The sequence below is a fragment of the Oncorhynchus mykiss genome, chromosome 27 (genome assembly GCF_057628025.1).
Source record: "Oncorhynchus mykiss isolate SJ-2025 chromosome 27, ASM5762802v1, whole genome shotgun sequence".
In the NCBI taxonomy this organism is placed as follows: Eukaryota; Metazoa; Chordata; class Actinopteri; order Salmoniformes; family Salmonidae; genus Oncorhynchus; species Oncorhynchus mykiss.
Genome location: NC_143048.1, coordinates 16,615,071 through 16,637,470, shown reverse-complemented (window position 1 = coordinate 16,637,470; position 22,400 = coordinate 16,615,071). Strand labels below are relative to the sequence as shown.

The following is a 22,400-nucleotide window of genomic DNA, read 5'->3' as shown; positions in this document are numbered from 1 at the left end:
TAGTGAAAGACACTCTGCACAAATAGAGGGGTTTCCTTGAGCCAGTTGGTCTGAAAGGTAGGGTGTGTGTGTGGTCACACAGATTAGGCAGATGTGACCATCCCCTTTTGGATCTGGTGAAAGCACAGCTGTTTCTCCACTTTAAACAGGTAATCAAAGATTGCATGTATTTATCAGGCCCAAGCACTCATTAGGGTTGTGTTCAGTGGGCAGGAAATTGAGAGAAAAAAACTGTCCGAAGAGGGAAGGCTACTATCTGGACATGTCCAATGAGAAACAGTAATTTGTCTTCTGTTGCAAAGCGTTTTAGAATGTTGACCTTCACATGCCTTAATGAACACAACCTTGCACTCGCTGTCCGCTAGGTACCACCTGGCTGTACGGGACATTTCCAGTGTATTGGACCTCTAAACAGTTATAGACATGTCATGACCCATTTTATAACTGTCTGGGATAGTTAATAACTGTTTGTGTTAGTTAGTGTCCACATAGTAAGTTACTGTTTTTATGACCAATGATGACAGGTGTTTTTAGGACTTACTTACTTACGTAATCCTCTTCGTTCCTATGTAAGAAGCTGGCCGATCTTTAGCCATTTTGGGCGTGGTTTTCCATGACGGGCCACAGTTTTAGGACTTAAAAGTATTAATAAACTGTTACCCATAAATATATTGAATGATGGATGTCATTGGTAGTTGAGATGTAACTCTGACTGTCCGGTTTGCAGTGCCAGTGGGATGGACGCGCTGAAGATCGAGGAGATGGAGAAGATGCTGAAAGAAGCCCACCTAGAGAAGGCCAGGCTCATAGAATCCAGAGTAAGACACCACCTCACACACCATGTCTAGCTTCCTATCAGATCCCATACTAACGTCTTACTTCAGTGTTTACAGCCAGAAGAGGACTGGCCACACCTCCGAGCCTGGTTTCTTCCCAGGTCCCTGCCTTCTAGGGAGTTTTTCCTAGCCACTCTTCTGCCTCTGCATTGCTTTCTCTTTGGGGTTTTAGGCTGGGTATCTGTGATGCACTTTGTGACAACTGCTGATGTAAAAAGGGCTTTATGTTCATGATCTTCGCTCCACCTCCGTCCTTCTCTCCAGGAGCGTGAGAGCCATGCCCGTAGGCAGATGCTGGAGGAGGAGAGGAGGCGGCGCGAGGAGGCTGAGAAGAGGCTGCAGGAGGAGACGGTGCACAGGCAGCAACTGGTGGACAAGGAGGTGAAGATGAGAAGCAAGAACTTCTCCCAGGTGAGACTCAGGCCCGACAACAACAACCTACAAAATCCAATCAAAAAGAATATGCAGTTTGAGGTCTGTCTCTCTGACCCTCTGTTAGTCGTACAGAATGACTGGTTACATGTCTGTTTCCTTCTTTCCTCAGGCCCGTCCTATGACTCGTTACCTGCCCATCCGCAAGGAGGAATTTGACCTGCGCTCCCACATCGAGTCATCCGGCCACAACGTGGAGACCTCTCACCACGTGATCCTCACAGAGAAGATGTGCAAGGGTTACCTGGTCAAGATGGGCGGCAAGATCAAGTCGTGGAAGAAACGCTGGTTTGTCTTCGACCGCCTCAAAAGGACCTTCTCCTATTACGTTGGTAAGGAAAATGCTGCCATTTATATCCATGTTTATATACAGACATATTTGTGTGCTCTTATTGCTCTGATCGAGCCAATGGGAGATACAGTACATGGCATATTCATACCCCTTGACCTTAATGTAGACCGTATTTGTGAAAGGTGGTGTAAATTAAGTCAGTGGAGATGAACATTAGGATACACAAGGGTAATGCAGATTTGTGGTTAGCAGTTTGGTAGCAGGCTTTAGATACAGTAATATGCAAATGCTTGGCGATTTGAATGATAAAACTGCTAATTATGAAATAATTACTTTATATAAATTGCAACTACTTTCCTAGAAAATTATGCTTTTATTATTATTTTTATGTAGCAGGGATCAGTTTATGCCTGAAGGTAAAAAGGGGCATAAAGTTACCCCCGGTCCCTCCCCCCTCTTGTGTTTTTGCAATGGTTGATGAAATAATCTGCAATATTGTACCATAAGGGTGTAAGAATGTAGAAATCAGGGGCTCTGTTCAAGCGTTACAGATTCCGCAATATAGATTAAAAGTAATTTCCGATTGAGTCAACATGCAGCGTTTACTGTGAATGCAGTCTCCACTATTTTATTTATTTATCCGTTATTTTACCAGGTAAGTTGATTGAGAACACATTCTCATTTGCAGCAACGACCTGGGGAATAGTTACAGGGGAGAGTAGGGGGATGAATGAGCCAATTGTAAACTGGGGATTATTAGGTGACCGTGATGGTTTGATGGCCTTTGGGTATTGCCTTTAAATTCCAATCACGCTGTAAAGCTGAATTTCTGTGAGGAGGATTGAATAGAGCCCCAAGTCTAAAATACAATAGTAGTCAGACACTGCAACCTATTTAAAACAAAAAGGAAGCCGTGTTCTCTACAAAAACATTACTTGAAACATACATATATTTCTAGGAGCTTTTTTGGCTGAAATATTCTTCAAATGGACATGATGATACAGTATGTTCCTTTTATGACACTGGCTTAGGAAATACTGTAGGAGCTCAAGAATAGAATTGTGATAAACAATGAAAAGGATTGTCCGTATCTACATATATTCCATGACCCTCTTTCCCTCTGTCATCAAGGAAACTGTACTGTAGGAATCGAAAAAAGTAATGTGATGTTTATCTCCTCTACAGACAAGCACGAGACCAAACTGAAAGGAGTCATCTACTTCCAGGCCATTGAAGAGGTCTACTACGATCACTTGCGTATCGCCACGAAGGTACTTTCTGTGTTATCTACCCAACAATCGGAAAACAATCTTTAGGCAGAACACAATGAAATCCTATTTGAATCACTTTTTCATTTTACGCTTTCACTGCACTGATTAAATATTTATCTTGACGATCTTTTGTTTTATACACGTTTTGCTTCTTCTACGCTTTCATTTCTCTTCTCACTCTTTTGCTTTGACTGGCTGGTTTCACAGAAAGGATTTTTCAACCTCAATTTGGCCAATGTATGTATCACTTTTTGTCTGTGAGCTCACAGACCCACCCATTGCTTGTTCTGCCCCCCTTACCCCAGTGTGTGTGTTTGTTGGTTGGTTTGGTTGTTTGTTTACACAGAATGTTCAGATAGAAATGTGTCATGTAGAATAGATAGGATTGTCTGTCATGTAGAATAAGGATTTGTGTCAGCTCTACATATTCCATTGCTATCTGCAACTTTCAGTTGAATACCCACCAGGGGCGTAATCATGCATGATTACACAGCCATTACAGAACAGTGCATCTCTGGATCCTCACATTTTCCCTTTCCCCCCTTAGTTTCATATTTGTCTGAAGTGCCTGCATTGGAGTTGTTTGCCAAAGCAAGCCTTCTTAGTGATAATTCACTTGTCTGCTCCTCTGTGGAATTGGTTGTGTTTGAATCTGTCCCTTCAATTAATACAATTGAAACAGACTAAATAAGGGTGGATTATCTAGGTGTGTGTTTGCGTGTATCAGCGTTGTATTTCATACACTGTATATAGCTTATGAACTCCTAAGACGTGCATGTGTGCAACTGTAAAATATGTGCGATGGGCACATGCGTCGTATAGTTTGTGTGGAGAATGTCATGTTTTGTGTGTGTGTGTGTGTGTGTGTGTGTGTGTGTGTACTGTCCTGCTGTATTTCTTATATCCTGTTTTGACTCTGTCTCCTTCAGCACTTTTCTGAGCTCCTGCCTCCTCAGTTTCGGAGAGAGGTGTGTGTGCCAGCCACGCCCTGATTAACTGTGTGTTGTGGATAAACACGTGGTAGCGCAGCGTAGGGCTCACTTTTCTTTTTACTTGTTCAAAAGACAGACGTGTGACTCGGCCTAGGAGAAGCCCCACTGTCCGGCAACAAGACAATCAGTTGAAAATAATCTATATGGGCAAATGTGTAGCAACTAACCCTTGCCTGTGGTTTTTTTGGGGTTGTCGTTTATATTTGATTATTGTAGCACACCCATTGTACTAACCATCATGACCAATTAATTTAGGAAAAATATATAGGGACAGAGCATGATATTGGTTATTTTAGTTGAATCAGAGACAATATCCGAGGGTAGCGCGTAGAAAAAAAACTCTCCACCCACATTCTGCATTCGATCTAGCCTCCAATGATCCCCCAAAAGGATATGGGTAGCTTCTGCACTTTCACACCCCTTAACATCGAGTGCTAAATCGGAGTCATTAAATTATACTTCAGCTCCATATTACTGACCTTTGACCTTTCTCTCTCCTCCAATCCCAGAGCCCCAATCCCTCGTTGACCTTCTGTGTGAAGACTCATGACAGACTCTACTACATGGTGGCCCCTGCCCCGGAGGCCATGAGGATATGGATGGACGTTATAGTAACCGGAGCCGAGGGCTACACGCAGTTCATGAACTAATACTGGAGACTTGCGTACATTGACATAAGGAGACTGTTTCGGCAGGAACACTTCAAGAGATTCAGGCCTTTCCTTCTAGCGCCTCTCCCAATATTGGGAAATTGCCTTTTTATTTTGTTAAGTTCATTATATCTATTTTTAAATCTCACATCTCTCACTTTACAATATACATTTTTTCTCCGCTGGTTTTTCTACTTGCTTCTGCCCACTCATTAAAAAAGGGAGCCCTGGAAGAGACACACACACTGTATATAACCAAACGACATAACTGTCAGACTTTCTGCTCAAAAGCCTTTCTATATTGCCAAATGGAGATCTTGTTTTAGTTAGTCTCTTGCGTGAGACCTATTTTGTGTATCAGTAAATGTCTGATAGTTTTTTTTTTTTTTTTTTACACACGTGGAATATTGCCAAATGACATAACAATGGTTTCATACAGATGGTCGTTTTTATGGAATACAAAGGCATTTGCCCAAATCTACTTAAGTTTATCAGTGAGCGAAAGATGTAATCATTTAAGAAATGCTTAAAAGAAATTCTATTGAAAATGGAGAATAAACCGAATTTAAATCAGTAAGACCATGACACAACACACCAACTCAGGAGTCCATACTTAATTTAAGTTCCACAGATGAAACTAGATCTTGATCCATCTCTGTGATCTTACTTTACTGAACTAGATTCCACTGTATCCATCTTATACTACTCCTAAAGACACACAGTCTGTTTGCCAAGTCCTGATAACTTGACCCCTTGCGTAAGCAGCCATTCCATCACTGCCAGCCTACAACACCAGGAGCTCTAGGGACTACATAAAATGAGACAACAGTACATGTCATTATAATAATGCTAATCATTCTGTGCCTTGATGTGTCGTAATACTCCTAGTCTGTAACTGTTGATCGTGCTGGTTTACAATCTTTGTTAACAGTATCAGAATTCAACAGACTTGCATGGGGAAGGGAGAGGGGAGTCTGACTGCTGTTTTGATGCAGCAATACACAAGTACATGTGAACAGTAACATCCCCTGAATTCCAAGTTCCATCCCCCACTACATCCTACGCTCTTGTGTTGATCTGAGATGATTGGTAAAGAGGTGGTAGCTACATATCGCTCTCTGATACGCAATGTGGAATTGTCGCCATATACTATTGCGTACGCTGATCTACACAAGTGCACAGGGTATATGGGCTTGTTTTTAGACTCAGGGTGCATTTCAGCTTTAATAGAACGTCAAATGATCTGGTAGCTTGACATAATCATTGTAAAGGGACTCAGACAGGCGACACGATCACAACATTTATAAATCACCATCTGAATATCTTTTTAAAGAAGACTATGCTGTGATTTTGAACATGTAAACCTGAGTGTTTAGATTTATTGAGAAGCCTTGTGAAATGTAGTTCTCTTTTTCTATTTATGGTTAACCTGCCTGAGATACAGTAGTACTGTAAACTGTCCAGTAGAGGAAAAGAGACTAGTGAGAAAAGACCTTAATATATTTACCTGTTTATTTTTTCCCCACAACGAAATGGGTGCAACCAAATATTCAGCATTGGGCAGAGGTATATCATAGTGTTATATATAAAAGAAAAAATGCCTGTATGAAAATGTAATTTACTGATCATTCAACCAGTATTGTATAAAAAGCAATTTACTTGTTTTTGTCATTTCAAAAGAATGGTCAGAATACACTTCAGTATACTTAAAAGAACACTCACAGGGTCATACAACTGTCAACACTGTGTAGAACATCTCTCACACCATCTTCAGACTATATTATGTTGACGATACACTGTTTTATACGGCACTTTCATGTATGGATTATATGGATATTGTCAGATCTATTAAAACAGAAATGTTACTGTGAGTCTGGTTTGAAATCATAGCAACATGGCCATGGTTTTATTAAAACATTTCATTCTCATCGTCGCAGTAGAAACACTGCTATTACGTTTGAAATAACGATCTCACATAATCGTTTTAGGGTTACAACGTGTTAGCACAAATCAAAGTTACAAAAAAAAAAAAACAGAATTAAAAGTACATTCTAATGCCCATCTATTAAACACATTTTAAAAATTAACTTATGTTAAAAACGGATCACAAGTTGGTCAATGTGGTACCATGAACTGTAGAGGTTTTATGAGCTCTACCTAAAAACATGACTTCCTTGATAGGAAAGCAATTGGTTGAGCCATGGTCCAGTCAGCTTGTGATTGGCTTTCTGTCTTTCACACTTCATTGATTTCATCACCTGTGAAAATGTCAAACATCAATAGAGCATTCCCTGCTTGTCCTAGGATTTTACTCTATAAAACAAACAGTGAACATACACATTAATATCTACATTTGTCATTCAGGCTAATTTCACAAACAGTAGTATGAGACGAGTAGGTTTGGTTATAGAAAGGTTTTGTACCTACTCTCTGCACATGGGGAGCTGTATTCACTCACAGCTTCATCACCTGAGAACAGAACAGATAACGCAGAGGTCAGTTTCTTTCTAATGCTAACTTGACTTCCCTTTCTGTCAGTCAACATCATTAAACTCCCACTTCAGGGGTGAACCAATGGGCCCACCTCACGGTCTTGTTTCCTTCTTTAGGGAACAAGAGATATGTATGTAACCCAGACAGGTATGCCAGTGTCACCAAATATCAAATATTTCAGAGAGAAATGGGTGGTTTGGAAACTGGTTAATAGAAACGTGTAGTCTCCATTAATAGACAACAAAAAAAGCAACATCCAAACAACTACTGTATATGTTGTTATTTTCAATTCATGGTGCGCTGTTTCAAAGGACTAATATAGACTATGGGGAACAATGTTTTCGGTGCATGAGAACACGTTTTTACTGTCGGTGTTAAATGGAATTCTTACTTGTCTGGTAGTAGTCATACACTTTCACCACAGCTGGTTTCAGATTCCTCACAGGCACAACCTCCTTTATGGCCAGGCTGTACGTCTTAGTTTCCTTCTGAATAAGCTGGAAGAAAAGGAAATAATACATTTGACACTGCAGTTCAATGTTATTGATTCATATAGTGTTCCTGTATAAATCATCCACTACGGTCTTACTTTGATGTTACTGTTCAAGTTAAATCCAGTGTGTAGATGCAAATGAGACCACATCCAACCAGGTTAATGTGACCGATAAAGACAGCAGCCTGTTTAGACGCAACATTCATTATTCATGTTCCTACCCCATCTAGGTAGATGATGACATGTCCTTCCTCCAGGTCAACTCGTTTGACAGTGGGGTCATTTTTCAACTGGAAGAACCGAACACAGGTTAACATTGTCATAGACAGTAGAGCTGATTAGTCCAAAGGACAACCACTGGCATTTACAATACTTACAATTAGAACAGACGCCATTATCATTAATATACAATAACTAATCCTGGAGGGGATTATACTTAGGGCCAGGAGTGTTCACCAACCTGGTAAAACTCCTGGCCCTGATTAAACTGTATATGCGTTCCCCTCAACTAAGGCTCTCTTATTGACTCACAGGCCTGAGGGAGGACTTGTCCAGGACGAAGCCGGAGAGAAGCTTGACATTGATGATCACCATGTTGGTCTCCTCTCGCCGACCGTTGTACCTGTCAGTCAAACCGGGTCAGATGAAGGTAACATACTGTATTACCTTAAAAAGTTGCAGAAATCTCGCCATTTCCTAGTTGCTACAATTCTACTAGTTTGCCTAATTTATGTTTATGTGACAACACAAGGAGTACCACAGTATGAGACATAATACCCATAAAACCTAGAGGTTAAACAGGGAAATGTTCCAATCGTTTTCTACCTGGCGTGACATTTTGATAACCGTGTAAATCTCTCTAGGACAAGATGACTTATCAATATATATTAGCCTGTATTTATCCCCCAAAAATGTGTTTAAGTGTTTCTAAAATAAATGATTAAAAAAAACGACCTGAACCATTTCCCTGCTTGACTGCTAGGTTTTCTGGGTATTATGACACCTCCATTCAGGGGCTCTATGGTGTCGAGAATCATTGTACCATCTAAACCTCTGAAATATATCTTCAATAAAAACAAATAATGTATTTTCTGCTGTTTGAAGCTGGTGTACAAAATTTAAAGTAAAAGATGTAAAAACTAAACGTAAGAACGGGAAGCATAAAAATAGCGCACATAAAAACAGATATACCGCTTCTTAGACTTGCTGTCAATGAGAATGACAGATCTATAACTCACATTTCTATGTGAATTTGGTTGGGTTGCCCAAAAAGTTACATATAGCAGCTTTAAAGATATTGACATCTACACACTGGTGGTTCAGTTACTTTGTTCACTTGTCCTACCAGAATCAGTCAGGTGCTATTTCAAGGTTAAAAGGAATACCACTGTACCTTACATCCACAGACACAATCATTGATTTCTTGGTGCCGTTGCATTTCCCCAGCGTCTCTGTTGAGATGTTAAAAGCAGAGAAATCAGGAGGAGGGGGAATATTGTAGTGCATGGCGATCTGAAAAGAAAACAGAGACAATACCATTGAGATGCATGAATTCAACATCCACATTTCAATGTACAGTACACAGGCATTTCCATTAATGCTGACACTCTAGGGTTGAAACGTTAGTTTTTGTGCAGTGTGCCCTACTGAACACAAACCAGACACTCAGGACTGCATGTAGAGGCAGCAAAGGGCTGATGACTGGAGCCTGACCTGCACAAACACACAGCTTTTGCCCTGTGCCTTGATGTTGTAGTCCCCAGGGACCTCCTTCAGCTGCTCCTCCTGATAGAGAAGCCTGTTGTTCTGATTCACAGTCAACTCCATATTCAGGCCTCCGGCTGAGCTCACACTGACTGTACTGGCGCCCTCTGGACTGAAGGTGGCAGCACCGTACTTGGCCAGAGCTTGCAGTGCTACCACTGTGTCCTGGTGACAGGGGAAGAAGAGGGAGCTACTGTTGCAAAAACAAATCTGGATGACTGTAGCTTGGGTAAAGATGGAGATAATCAATATAACAAAGAAATACATTGAGAATAAAATGAATCACAACAATTCAAGGAAATCCATACAATGTGTTATGAAGTAAGGCTTAAATAAAATGTCCAATATGCTACATTTCATATAAAATAAGTATTTGGTGTGATCAATGTTTAACCATGTACTAACAGTAGGAGCGACAGGCAGATGAGGGGCTAGTGAATGAATGTCTACCAGACCAAAAAAGTACCTGTGTGGAAGCAAAACCTCCGTAGGGGTTCTGCTGCTGGGCCAGCCAGCGGACGATGGCGGTGGAGTAGTCCAGCCCAAAGCCTGGCATGGAGGGGCCTGAGAGCAGCGCCAGCAGCACGTAGGATGTCATTTCCACCTCCAGAGAGTCTGTCTTCCGCCCAGAAGCCTCTGCTCTCTCCCAGTGACGATTGCCACCTGTGGTAATTTTCGTTGTCAGTTGTCGACAGTGACTGTTTCACGGCAGTCAGACAGACAGGTAAAGACAAAGACATTTTCACAAAGAGACAAGACACATACCTGAGGTATCAGCAATCTTGTCCAGGTGGGTGATGAGCTTGGCCCTCATATCCTGGTTTTGTGCCAGGGCGAATGTGTAGGACATCAGGGCTGTGGTGTAGGTGTTGTCCAGCTGGTCAGACACTGCTGCCTTCAGACACACCAGACTCTTCTCCACCATGGGGTCCTGACACACCCACATACAAATACAACAGTGTTGTGTTCATTAGGCACCAGACAGAGGAACACTGATTGAAACTATGAGGGAATACCTGGACCAATAAAAAAATGCTAATTCAGTTGCAAAATGTCTATGGGTTTTCCACTGCGTTCCCTATTTAATACAACCAATAACTTTTATCAGGTCTTTAATATGGGTATGAGTACTGAATAATGTTAGCAATACAAATAAATTAGGTGTATGCATGCACAGTACCAGTCAAATCTTTGGACACCTACTCATTCAAAGGTTTTTCCTTTATTTTTTACTATTTTCTTCATATATTTAAGTTTCTTTAAAGTAGCCGCCCTTCGTCTTGAAGACCGCTTTGCACAATGTTAGCATTTTCTCAACCAGTCTTGAAGGAGTTCCTACATATGCTGAGCACTTGTTGGCTGCTTTTCCTTCACTCTGCAGTCCAACTCATCCCAAAACATCTCAATTGGGTTGAGGTCATGTGATTCTGAAGGCCAGGTCATCTGATGCAGCACTCCATCACTCTCCTTCTTGGTCAAATAGCACTTACACAGCCTGGAGGTGTGTTGGGTCATTGTCCTGTTGAAAAACAAATGATAGTCCCACTAAGCGCAAACCAGATGGAATGGCGTATCACTGCAGAATGCTGTGGTAGCCATGCTGGTTTAGTGTGCCTTGAATTCTAAATAAATCACTGACAGTGTCACCAGCAGAGGACCCCCACACCTCCTCCATGCTTCACGGTGGGAACTACACATGCGGAGATCATCCGTTCACCTACTCCACATCTCACAAAGACACAGCGGTTGGAACTAAGAATTTCAAATTTGGAATCAGACCAATGGACAGATTTCCACCAGTCATATGTCCATTGCTCATGTTTCTTGGCCCAAGCAAGTCTCTTTTTAATGTTGTCCTTTAGTTGTGGTTTCACTGCAACAATTCCACCATGAATGCCTGATTCTCCTCTGAAAATGTGATATTGAGATGTGTCTGTATGACTCTGAAGCCCTTATTTGTGCTGCAATTTCTGAGGCTGGTAACTCTAATGAACATATCATCTGCAGCAGAGGTAACTCTGGTTCTGCCTTTCCTGTGGTGGTCCTCATGAGAGACAGTTTCATCATAGCGCTTGATGGTTTTTGCAACTGCACTTGAATATTGGTTGAGAGAGTGCCAAGAGTGTGCAAAGCAGTCAAGGCGAAGGGTGTCCACTTTGAAGAATCTCAAATATATTACATCAAATCAAATTATTTGTCACGTGCGCCAAATACAACAGTGAAATGCTTACTAACCAACAGTGCAATTTCTAAGTAAAAATTATATATATTTTAAGAATTATCTGGGGCGACGCACAATTGGCCTAGCGTCGTCCGGGTTAGGGAGGGTTTGGCCGGTAGGGAAATCCTTGTCTCATCGTGCACCAGCGACTCCTGTGGCGTGCGGGCGCAGTGTACGCTAACCAAGGTTGCCAGGTGCACGGTGTTTTCTCTGATTCCGGGTTGGATGGCGCTGTGTTAAGAAGCAGTGCGGCTTGGTTGGGTTGTGTATCGGAGGACGCATGACTTTCAACCTTCGTCTCTCCCGAGCCTGTACGGGAGTTGTAGCGATGAGACAAAACAATTGGATCCCACGAAATTGGGGAGAAAACGGGGTAACATTTATTTATTTTTTCTTCTTTAAAAAAAAAGGTATTATCGTACGTACATGCATTTTGTCCCCCTACACCAAACGCGATCCCGACACGCAGGTTAAAATATCAAAACAAACTCTGAACCAATGACATTCATTTGGGAACAGGTCGAAAAGCATTAAACATGTATGGCAATTTAGCTAGTTAGCTTGCACTTGCTAATTTGTCCTATTTAGCTAGCTTGCTGTTGCTAGCTAATTTGTCCTGGGATATAAACATTGAGTTGTTATTTTACCTGAAATGCACAAGGTCCAACAATTAATCCACACATAAAACAACCAACCGAATCGTCTTCTCTCCTCCTTCCAGGCTTTTTCATCTTTGAACTTATATGTTGATTGGCATCTACACTTCCATGGTATTACCACGACAACAGGCAAAACATTTAGTATTTCAATCACCCACGTGTGTATAACCAATGAGGAGATGGCAAGTGGGTACCTGCTTCTATAAACCAATGAGGAGATAGGAGAGGCAGAACTTGCAGCGCGATCTGCGTCAGAAATAGGAATTACTTAAATTTTAGCCCTTGGCAACACAGACGCTCGTTGGTGCAATAATTAAATAACATGGATTTGGATCGATTTCTAAAATATGTGCACACAATGCAAATAGTCCAGGTAGCTATTAGATTACCTGTTCAGGAGTCTTCTGGTTTGGGGGTAAAAGCTGTTGAGAAGCCTTTTTGCTCTCGACGTTGCAGCTGAAGAACCTTGTAAGGATGTAAGGACCCATGCCAAATATTTTCAGTTTCCTGAGGGGGAATAGGCTTTGTCGTGTCTTCTACATGACTGTCTTGGTGTGTTTGAACCATTATAGTTTGTTGGTGATGTGGACACCAAGGAACTTGAAGCTCTCAACCTGCTCCACTACAGTCCCGTCGATGAGAATGGTGCTCGGTCCTAATTTTCCTATAGTCCACAAATCATCTCCTTAATCTTGGTTACGTTAAGGGATAGGTTATTATTCCGGCACCAACCGGCCAGGTCTCTAACCTCCTCCCTATAGGCTGTCTCGTCATTCTCGGTGACACCGTTGTGTCGTATGTAAACTTGGTGTTTGAGTCGTGCCTGGCCACGCAGTCGTGGGTGAACGGGGAGTACAGGAGGACACTGAGCACGCACCCCTGAGGGGCTCCTGTGTTGCGGATCAGCGTGGCAGAGGTGTTGCTACCTACCCTCACCACCTGGGGGCAGACTGTCAGGAAGTCCAGGATCCACTTGCAGAGGGAGGTGTTTAGTCCCAGGATCCTTAGCGACCAAGCTGACTCCACACTCCAAGACTGCTTCCACCACGTGGACTGGGACATGTTTCGTATTGCGTCAGACAACAACATTGACGAATACGCTGATTCGGTGTGTGAGTTCATTAGAACGTGCGTTGAAGATGTCGTTCCCATAGCAACGATTAAAACATTCCCTAACCAGAAACCGTGGATTGATGGCAGCATTCGCGTGAAACTGAAAGTGCGAACCACTGCTTTTAATCAGGGCAAGGTGTCTGGTAACATGACCGAATACAAACAGTGCAGCTATTCCCTCCGCAAGGCTATCAAACAAGCTAAGCGTCAGTACAGAGACAAAGTAGAATCTCAATTCAACGGCTCAGACACAAGAGGCATGTGGCAGGGTCTACAGTCAATCACGGACTACAGGAAGAAATCCAGCCCAGTCACGGACCAGGATGTCCTGCTCCCAGGCAGACTAAATAACTTTTTTGCCTGCTTTGAGGACAATACAGTGCCACTGACACGGCCTGCAACAAAAACATGCGGTGTCTCCTTCACTGCAGCCGAGGTGAGTAAGACATTTAAACGTGTTAACCCTCGCAAGGCTGCAGGCCCAGACGGCATCCCCAGCCGCGCCCTCAGAGCATGCGCAGACCAGCTGGCCGGTGTGTTTACGGACATATTCAATCAATCCCTATACCAGTCTGCTGTTCCCACATGCTTCAAGAGGGCCACCATTGTTCCTGTTCCCAAGAAAGCTAAGGTAACTGAGCTAAACGACTACCGCCCCGTAGCACTCACTTCCGTCATCATGAAGTGCTTTGAGAGACTAGTCAAGGACCATATCACCTCCACCCTACCTGACACCCTAGACCCACTCCAATTTGCTTACCGCCCAAATAGGTCCACAGACGATGCAATCTCAACCACACTGCACACCGCCCTAACCCATCTGGACAAGAGGAATACCTATGTGAGAATGCTGTTCATTGACTACAGCTCGGCATTCAACACCATAGTACCCTCCAAGCTCGTCATCAAGCTCGAGACCCTGGGTCTCGACCCCGCCCTGTGCAACTGGGTACTGGACTTCCTGACGGGCAGCCCCCAGGTGGTGAGGGTAGGCAACAACATCTCCTCCCCGCTGATCCTCAACACTGGGGCCCCACAAGGGTGCGTTCTGAGCCCTCTCCTGTACTCCCTGTTCACCCACGACTGCGTGGCCACGCACGCCTCCAACTCAATCATCAAGTTTGCGGACGACACAACAGTGGTAGGCTTGATTACCAACAACGACGAGACGGCCTACAGGGAGGAGGTGAGGGCCCTCGGAGTGTGGTGTCAGGAAAATAACCTCACACTCAACGTCAACAAAACTAAGGAGATGATTGTGGACTTCAGGAAACAGCAGAGGGAACACCCCCCTATCCACATCGATGGAACAGTAGTGGAGAGGGTAGCAAGTTTTAAGTTCCTCGGCATACACATCACAAACAAACTGAATTGGTCCACTCACACAGACAGCATTGTGAAGAAGGCGCAGCAGCGCCTCTTCAACCTCAGGAGGCTGAAGAAATTTGGCTTGTCACCAAAAGCACTCACAAACTTCTACAGATGCACAATCGAGAGCATCCTGGCGGGCTGTATCACCGCCTGGTACGGCAACTGCTCCGCCCTCAACCGTAAGGCTCTCCAGAGGGTGGTGAGGTCTGCACAACGCATCACCGGGGGCAAACTACCTGCCCTCCAGGACACCTACACCACCCGATGTCACAGGAAGGCCATAAAGATCATCAAGGACATCAACCACCCGAGCCACTGCCTGTTCACCCCGCTATCATCCAGAAGGCGAGGTCAGTACAGGTGCATCAAAGCTGGGACCGAGAGACTGAAAAACAGCTTCTATCTCATGGCCATCAGACTGTTAAACAGCCACCACTAACATTGAGTGGCTGCTGCCAACACACTGACACTGACTCAACTCCAGCCACTTTAATAATGGGAATTGATGGGAAATTATGTAAATATATCACTAGCCACTTTAAACAATGCTACCTTATATAATGTTACTTACCCTACATTATTCATCTCATATGCATACGTATATACTGTACTCTATATCATCGACTGTATCCTTATGTAATACATGTATCACTAGCCACTTTAACTATGCCACTTTATTTACATACTCATCTCATATGTATATACTGTACTCGATACCATCTACTGTATCTTGCCTATGCTGCTCTGTACCATCACTCATTCATATATCCTTATGTACATATTCTTTATCCCCTTACACTGTGTACAAGACAGTAGTTTTGGAATTGTTAGTTAGATTACTTGTTGGTTATTACTGCATTGTCGGAACTAGAAGCACAAGCATTTCGCTACACTCGCATTAACATCTGCTAACCATGTGTATGTGACAAATAAAATTTGATTTGATTTGATGAGCTTTGAGGGTGCTATGGTGTTGAACGCTGAGCTGTAGTCAAAAAGCATTCTCACATAGGTGTTCCTTTTGTCCAGGTGTGAAAGGGCAGTGTGGAGTGCAATAGAGATTCCATCATCTGTGGATCTGTTTGGGTGGTATGCAAATTGGAGTGGGTCTAGGGTTTTTGGGATAATGGTGTTGATGTGAGCCAATACCAGCCTTTCAAAGCACTTCATGGCTACAGATGTGAATGCTACGGGTCTGTAGTCATTTAAGCAGGTTGCCTTCGTGTACTTGGTCACAGGGACTATGGTGGTCTGCTTGAAACATGTTGGTATTACAGACTCATGATTCCATTCCGTTATTTCATAGTTTTGATATCTTCACTATTATTCTACAATAGTAAAAATAAAGAAAAACCATGGAATGAGTAGGTGTGTCCAAACTTGACTGGTACTGTATGTATTTAAACACAGTATTGTATAGCTAACCTTGTGGGGACACACAATTCAGTCCCATTCAAAACCCTATTTTCCCTAACCTTACCCTTAACCCAAAAACCTAACCCTAGCTTCTAACTTTAGCACCTAACCCTAAAAATAGCATTTGACCTTGTGGGGACCAACATGTCCCCAGATGTCCCCACAAGAGTAGTTAAACATGTCCACACAGTGCCTGGCTCTCTCCAGACGTGACGCTTGGCATTCAAGCCAAAGAGTTCAGTTTTATCAGACCAGAGAATCTTGTCTTTCCAAATCATGTCCAATCAATTAAATTTACCACAGGTGCACTCCAATCAAGTTGTAGAAACAGCTCAAGGATGATCAATGGAAACGGGATGACCTGAACTCAATTTCGAGTCTCATAGCAAAGGGTCTGAATACTTATGTAAATACGTTATTTCTGTTTCTATTTTTAATAAATTAGCAAACATTTCTAGAAACCAGCTTCAGCTTTGTCGTCATTTTGGGGTATTGTGTGTAGATTGATGACAAAAACATTTAATTTAAACCATTTAAGAATAAGGCTGAGAAGCAGGGCAATCCAACCCTCTTTCTGGAGTTCTACGGTCCTGTGGGTTCAGTCCAACCCTAATTTAGCATATCTGATTCAGCTAGTTAAGGTCTTGTTGAGCAGCTAATTAGTAGAATCAGGTGTGTTAAATTAGGGTTGGACTGAAAACCTCCAGGAAGAGGGTTGGGCAGCCCTGCTGTAACGTAAACATTTTTGGATTAGGTCTAATACTTTCCGAATGCACTGATGGATATGTATTTCTATCTATGAAATAGTGAGACGGCTAAGCAGAAATATCCCCTAGGGCTGTACATTTTTTGATAAAAGCACCAAATGTGGTCTTCTTGTTTATCAATATGATTTAAAAAGACATGGCTATGGAAAGAGAGAAAGGTCATAACTCACAGTAGTGTTGCCATCCAGCTCCAGCAGTGCAGCGGTAATGTAGGCAGTGAGCGACACCTGATCCCCGACCCCTCCCTATAACACCAAAGGATGACAGTAAACTTCATCCAATATCATACAGTACTCTCAGGTGCTACAGAGTTTCAAAGTTACACTGATATCAACCGATATCAGGAAAAAAATAATTGAGTGTTTAAAACATTCGCATGGTATGGTGCACCAAGACAAAGAACAGGGTGGGAAAACCTGTTAAGCCCTTCAGATACAAGTGTACTGTTCTGGAGATACACAAAAGATGTCAGGACTAGTCAGACTCTGGTAACTTTGGGGAGGTGGTGTGTTCTCAGGGCAGGCTAAAACATGCTTGGGATTCTTGTTGTGCTCAGCATGTGCTTTTTTGGGGCACACGTGGGGTCCTAAGGTCCTCCTGAACAGTACATTATCGCAGGTGTCAGTGCAGGATTAATTATGTAAAGTACACGTATTTGATTGTACGATATGTATTGTTATCAAGTATTTTGTGTTTAGTTATCTAGGATTTTATATCGACTCCACCATTGCACTAAATAGAATGGGACACTTTTGCACCAGAACCTCCTTCTGAATCTCTGCCCTTAACGTCACCTTTTCACATTAGGTGGCAGCAGTAAGATACTCCCCCTCCTCCTCTTACTTCCAGCTAAACTCTGATTCCCCTTTACCTTCATGCCGTTATGGAAGAGTTTCCCTACTGATGTGATGCAGCCATCATTCTGCTGGTGACTGGCCAACCAGGCCTTGGCCTGGGCAATGTGGGCCGGGTCCACAAAGATGTAGGGCTTGGCCCCGCCAAAGGACTTCAGCACAAAGGAGGTGAGCCTGAGAGGACACAGGGAAGATGTTTCTGGAGTTACTAAGACTAAACTAATTCGTAGAAATTGAAATAACTTCACAGATCTTCATTGTAAAGGGTTTAAATAATGTTTCCCATGCTTGTTCAATTAACCATAAACAATTAATGAACATATACCTGTGGTACGGTCGCTAAGACTAACAGCTTACAGATGATAGGCAATTAAGGTCTCATCTGCGTGAACGTGCCCTAGGCATGCTGCAAGGAGGACTGCTAATGTGGCCAGGGCAATACATTTTAATGTCAGTTCTGTGAGATGCCTAAGACAGCGCAAAAGGGAGACAGGAAGGACAGCTGATCGTCTTCACAGTGGCAGACCACGTAGAACACCCGCACAGGATCGGTACATCCAAACATCACACCTGTGGGACAGGTACAGGATGGCAAAAATAACTGCCTGAGTTACACCAGGAAAGCACAATCGCTCCATCAGTGCTCAGACTGTCCGCAATAGGCTGAGAGAGGCTGGACTGAGGGCTTGTAGGCATATTGCAAGGCAGGTCCTTCCTGCAGGCTTATCCTGACATGACCCTCCAGCATGACAATTCCACCAGCCATACTGCTCGTTCTGTGCGTGATTTCGTGCAAGACAGGAATGTCAGTGTTCTGCCATGGCCAGAGAAGAGCCCGGATCTCAATCCAATTGAGCACATCTGGGACCTGTTGGATCAGAGGGTGAGGGCTAGGGCCATTCCCCCCAGAAATGTCCAGGAACTTGCAGGTGCCTTGGTGGAAGAGTGGGGTAACATCTCACAGCAAGAACGGGCAAATCAGATGCAGTCCATGAGGAGATGCACTGCAGTACTTAACGCAGCTGGTGGCCACACCAGATACTGACTTAATTTTGATTTTCACCCCTCCCCCCCTTTGTTCAGGGACACATTATTCAATTTCTGTTAGTCACATGTCTGTCCAACTTGTTCAGTTTAGGTCTCAGTTGTTGAATCTTGTTATGTTCATACAAATATTTACACATGTTAAGTTTGCTGAAAATAAACGCAGTTGACATGGACGTTTCTTTTTTTGCTGAATTTCGATGTGGTGAGCCTTACCTAAACTATGGATCATAGAATCTAGATAAGTGGCTAGAAGCCATACTGTATGTGCTGAAAGCCAACCCTAACTTTGCCACAATAACAATTGGCTTCAGCACATACTAATATGCATTTGAGACAATCACATTCTACCTTTATTACATACTGTTAACACCCTTAAATCAAATGTCATTTTCTAGAGGGACTTAAAAAAACATCTAAATTGTAGAATAATCTAAGAGATGGTATTATGACTGTGTGGACTTGCAATAAACTGACCAGGTGTTTCCAGACTCATCACTCTTCCCAAAGGCACTGTAGGAGCCATCATCATGCTTGTAGTTGAGCTCTCTCTGGTAGCCTGCAACACAAATGGCCAAATGAACAAACAGACTCTCCTTCTAGGGACAGGTACTGTGTGTGGAAGGTGCAGTTAACTGGTTTTGTGCCAAATATAGGCAACATGTTGTTGCTAGTCAGAGGGGAGCTGCACATAGAAATGATCAGACTACAAACTGTCAGAGACCGTGTTCATCTTTTCAGAGTCCTGTTCAATCACAAGTCTTTATTTTTAAAGCACAAGGCTTATTGCAAATTATTTTGTCATATCCCATTATATGTATTAAATTAAGCATTTGTCTTCAGAATAGTTAGCAGCCTATTTACCAGGGTTGTGTCCAGTAGGGAGATTTTTTTTTAATGCTATTGAGTAAAATGGGGAGTGTAGGCTGTAACTGAACAGGTCTGATAATAAATGCTTATTTTTCGTTGCAACATATTTTAAAACAATTTTGTTATGTTGTGCCTTACTGAACCAGACCCAGCTTCCTCACCACTCTCTAAGAAGCCTGTGGCCCTGGTCTGGATCTCCTTGGTGAGCTGCCTGGTGCTCTGCAGGTAGTTGAGGATGTAGATGTTGGGAGCAAACAGCACCATGTTCTGCTCTCCACAGCCATAGGGCATCTGCAACAGGCTGTCCAGGTTCTTCATGGCCCGGCCCATCAGGTCGCCTGGTGAAAGAGACCAACCATTGAGGCAAGCAATCAAACATTGGTCTCTAATTAATGGCAGTTATTTGACCTGCAGATCCCTGTTCCTTACCCTAACAATCAATGCTTATCCCTGTCCTCACCCATAACCTTAAGGCAATCATAGATCTGCAGGTTGAATAGTTGAATATCCACTTCCCCCATCATGAATACATGGATGAAAAATCCTTGCCTACACTTCATCTGCACCAAAAGGAAAACATATCCTGAACATTTTATAAAACTTAGAATTAGGTGTGAAACCTCAGCAAAACAGGCGGGGTATTCTCACCTAGTACTGAGAGAGAGGCCTTGGCAGAGCCCTCCACAAACACCTCAGGCAACTTCAGAGAGATGTCCTTCTCCACTGGGCCCTCTGGAGACAGATAAATGAGACAGACTGAGTGACTTGAAAACTGGTATAACCAATTAAAAAGTATTTAATCTAAACCAAAACAAATGCATGTCAACTTAATCATCAGGGTAATTATGAGAAAGTAAAAAGACTGAGGTCAGGAGATCACCTGCAGGGCAGAGCAGGGCGTTGTGGCTAACCGTCTGCTGGGTTCCCTCGGCCTAAGAGGGAAACTGACAATTTTCAGGAAAAACAGCACCAAAATAAAACTCTAGTTCATTTGATCCTAGAATTTATATGGTAATCACTTAGAGGTCAATTCCGTAGTATCCAATTGTTAGAAGTTACTGTCTTGTCTCATTGCTACAACTCCCGTACGGACTCGGGAGAGGCGAAGGTCAAGAGCCATGCGTCCTCCAAAACACAACCCAACCAAGCCACACTGCTTCTTAACACAGCGCTCATCTAACCCAGAAGCACCAATGTGTCAGAGGAAACACCGTACTCCGCCTGGCCCGCCACAGGAGTCACTAGTGCGCGATGAGACAAGGGTATCCCTGCCGGCCAAACCCTCCCCTAACCCGGACGACGCTAAGCCAATTGTGCGCCGCCCCATGGGCCTCCCGGTCGTGGCCGACTGCGACAGAGCCTGGGCTCAAACCCAGAGTCTCTGGTGGCACAGCTAGCACTGCAGTGCCTTAGACCACTGTGCCACCCGGGAGGCTTTTGACCTGAAAAGTACACTGTTCAGATAAGTCTACGTCCCAGGCAGTCTATTGTGTCAGTCCAGCTATACGACTCAATCCAAAAAATATGCATTAATTAATTAATTCACAGATTACATTTTTCTTCAAACTTGTAAAAATATTTCCTTTTTATTTATTACGCATGGGCCGGTGTCTAACTGTATTTAAGCTTAAAACACCAAACCATGTTGGTCTCCTCATCAAAATACCAAACATACAATAGCAGGAGATATAAAGTCTAATGCATTTACCCTCACCCTAGTGTTACTGAAAACATGTTATCACAGTGAGAGAAACAGTGGACTTGCTATACAGGACAGACACTCACCTCTACCAGCAGTGTTTGAACAATGGTGTCAATGCGTCCTTTCTCTGGCACCGAGGCCACTTCGTTGCCGCAGCGCTCCTCAGTCTTCAATGCCTCGGCGCTCACTTTCACACTCACCTCCCCTATAGTTCAGGACAGGGAGACATTAACATTCCAGTCTAGACCAGTCACGCATCAGCTTGCTTCCTGTCACCCTCTCATCCTAAAGTTAAATCTAGACTTGGTTTCTTCTATCGTAATCCCTCCTCTTTCACCCCAGCTGACAAACTAACCCTAATTCAGAAGACCATCCTACCCATGCTAGATTATGGAGACGTAATTTATAGATCGGCAGGTAAGGGTGCGCTCGAGCGGCTAGATGTTATTTTTCATTCAGCTATCAGACTTGCCACCAATGCTCCTAATAGGACACATCACAGCACTCTATACTCTTCTGTAAACTGGTCATCTCTGTATACCCATCGCAAGACCACTGGTTGTTGCTTATTTATTAAACCCTCTTAGGCCTCACTCCCTCCTATCTGAGATATCTACTGTAGCCCTCATCCGCCACAAACACCCGTTCTGCCAGTCACAATCTGTTAAAGGTCCCCAAAGCACACACATTCCTGGGTCACTCGTCTTTTCAGTTCACTGCAGCTAGCGACTGGAACGAGATGCAACAAACACTCAAACTGGACATCTTTATTTCAATCTCAATCATGGACACTCTTACTGACCGTTGTGGCTTTGATGCTTTGTTGTCTCTACCTTCTTGAACTTTGTGCTGTTGTCTATGCCCAACAACGTTTGTACCCTATTTTGTGCTGCTACCATGTTGTGCTCCTGCCATGTGTTGCTGCCGTGCTGTGTTGTCATTTTAGGTCAGGGTAGCCTAGTGGTTAGAGCATTGGACTAGTAACCGGAAGGTTGCAAGTTCAAACCCCCGAGCTGACAAGGTACAAATCTGTCATTCTGCCCCTGAACAGGCAGTTGACCCACTGTTCCTAGGCCGTCATTGAAAATAATAATTTGTTCTTAACTGACTTGCCTAGTTAAATAAAGGTTAAAAAAAAAATTTAAAAAATGTGTTGTCTC

At 43.3% G+C, this 22,400-nt stretch overlaps 2 protein-coding genes across 64 annotated transcripts in view; one reads left to right on the top strand and one right to left on the bottom strand.

The window, feature by feature from the left end:
- Window positions 1-6,344, top strand: part of LOC110507155 (pleckstrin homology-like domain family B member 1) — a 96,618-nt gene extending 90,274 nt beyond the window's left edge. For 31 of the 50 annotated variants that reach the window (XM_090224594.1, XM_090224596.1, XM_090224599.1 and 28 more), the window contains 7 exons: window positions 728-818; window positions 1,101-1,247; window positions 1,381-1,600; window positions 2,746-2,831; window positions 3,039-3,068; window positions 3,761-3,799; window positions 4,333-6,344. In XM_090224594.1, coding sequence (XP_090080720.1) covers window positions 728-818; window positions 1,101-1,247; window positions 1,381-1,600; window positions 2,746-2,831; window positions 3,039-3,068; window positions 3,761-3,799; window positions 4,333-4,473 — 754 coding nt within the window. In that variant the 3' untranslated portion in view covers window positions 4,474-6,344. The remainder of the gene's footprint in view (window positions 1-727; window positions 819-1,100; window positions 1,248-1,380; window positions 1,601-2,745; window positions 2,832-3,038; window positions 3,069-3,760; window positions 3,800-4,332) is intronic. The other 19 variants (XM_090224610.1, XM_090224601.1, XM_090224602.1 and 16 more) reach the window with 1 other exon arrangement.
- A 1-nt stretch (window position 6,345) lies between these two features.
- LOC110507160 (alpha-2-macroglobulin) overlaps window positions 6,346-22,400 on the bottom strand; it is a 48,673-nt gene continuing 32,618 nt past the window's right edge. For 8 of the 14 annotated variants that reach the window (XM_090224641.1, XM_090224642.1, XM_036965763.2 and 5 more), the window contains 16 exons: window positions 21,324-21,445; window positions 20,419-20,470; window positions 20,187-20,270; window positions 19,700-19,876; window positions 19,146-19,227; window positions 17,642-17,798; window positions 16,941-17,015; window positions 9,989-10,154; window positions 9,690-9,886; window positions 9,173-9,388; window positions 8,853-8,971; window positions 7,991-8,081; window positions 7,681-7,749; window positions 7,358-7,463; window positions 6,901-6,942; window positions 6,346-6,731 (listed from right to left, as the gene is read on the bottom strand). In XM_090224641.1, the coding sequence (XP_090080767.1) occupies window positions 6,709-6,731; window positions 6,901-6,942; window positions 7,358-7,463; window positions 7,681-7,749; window positions 7,991-8,081; window positions 8,853-8,971; window positions 9,173-9,388; window positions 9,690-9,886; window positions 9,989-10,154; window positions 16,941-17,015; window positions 17,642-17,798; window positions 19,146-19,227; window positions 19,700-19,876; window positions 20,187-20,270; window positions 20,419-20,470; window positions 21,324-21,445 (1,778 nt within the window). In that variant the 3' untranslated portion in view covers window positions 6,346-6,708. Of the gene's footprint in view, window positions 6,732-6,896; window positions 6,943-7,357; window positions 7,464-7,680; window positions 7,750-7,990; window positions 8,082-8,852; window positions 8,972-9,172; window positions 9,389-9,689; window positions 9,887-9,988; window positions 10,155-16,940; window positions 17,016-17,641; window positions 17,799-19,145; window positions 19,228-19,699; window positions 19,877-20,186; window positions 20,271-20,418; window positions 20,471-21,323; window positions 21,446-22,400 lie in introns of all 14 variants that reach the window. The other 6 variants (XM_090224645.1, XM_090224646.1, XM_036965762.2 and 3 more) reach the window with 1 other exon arrangement.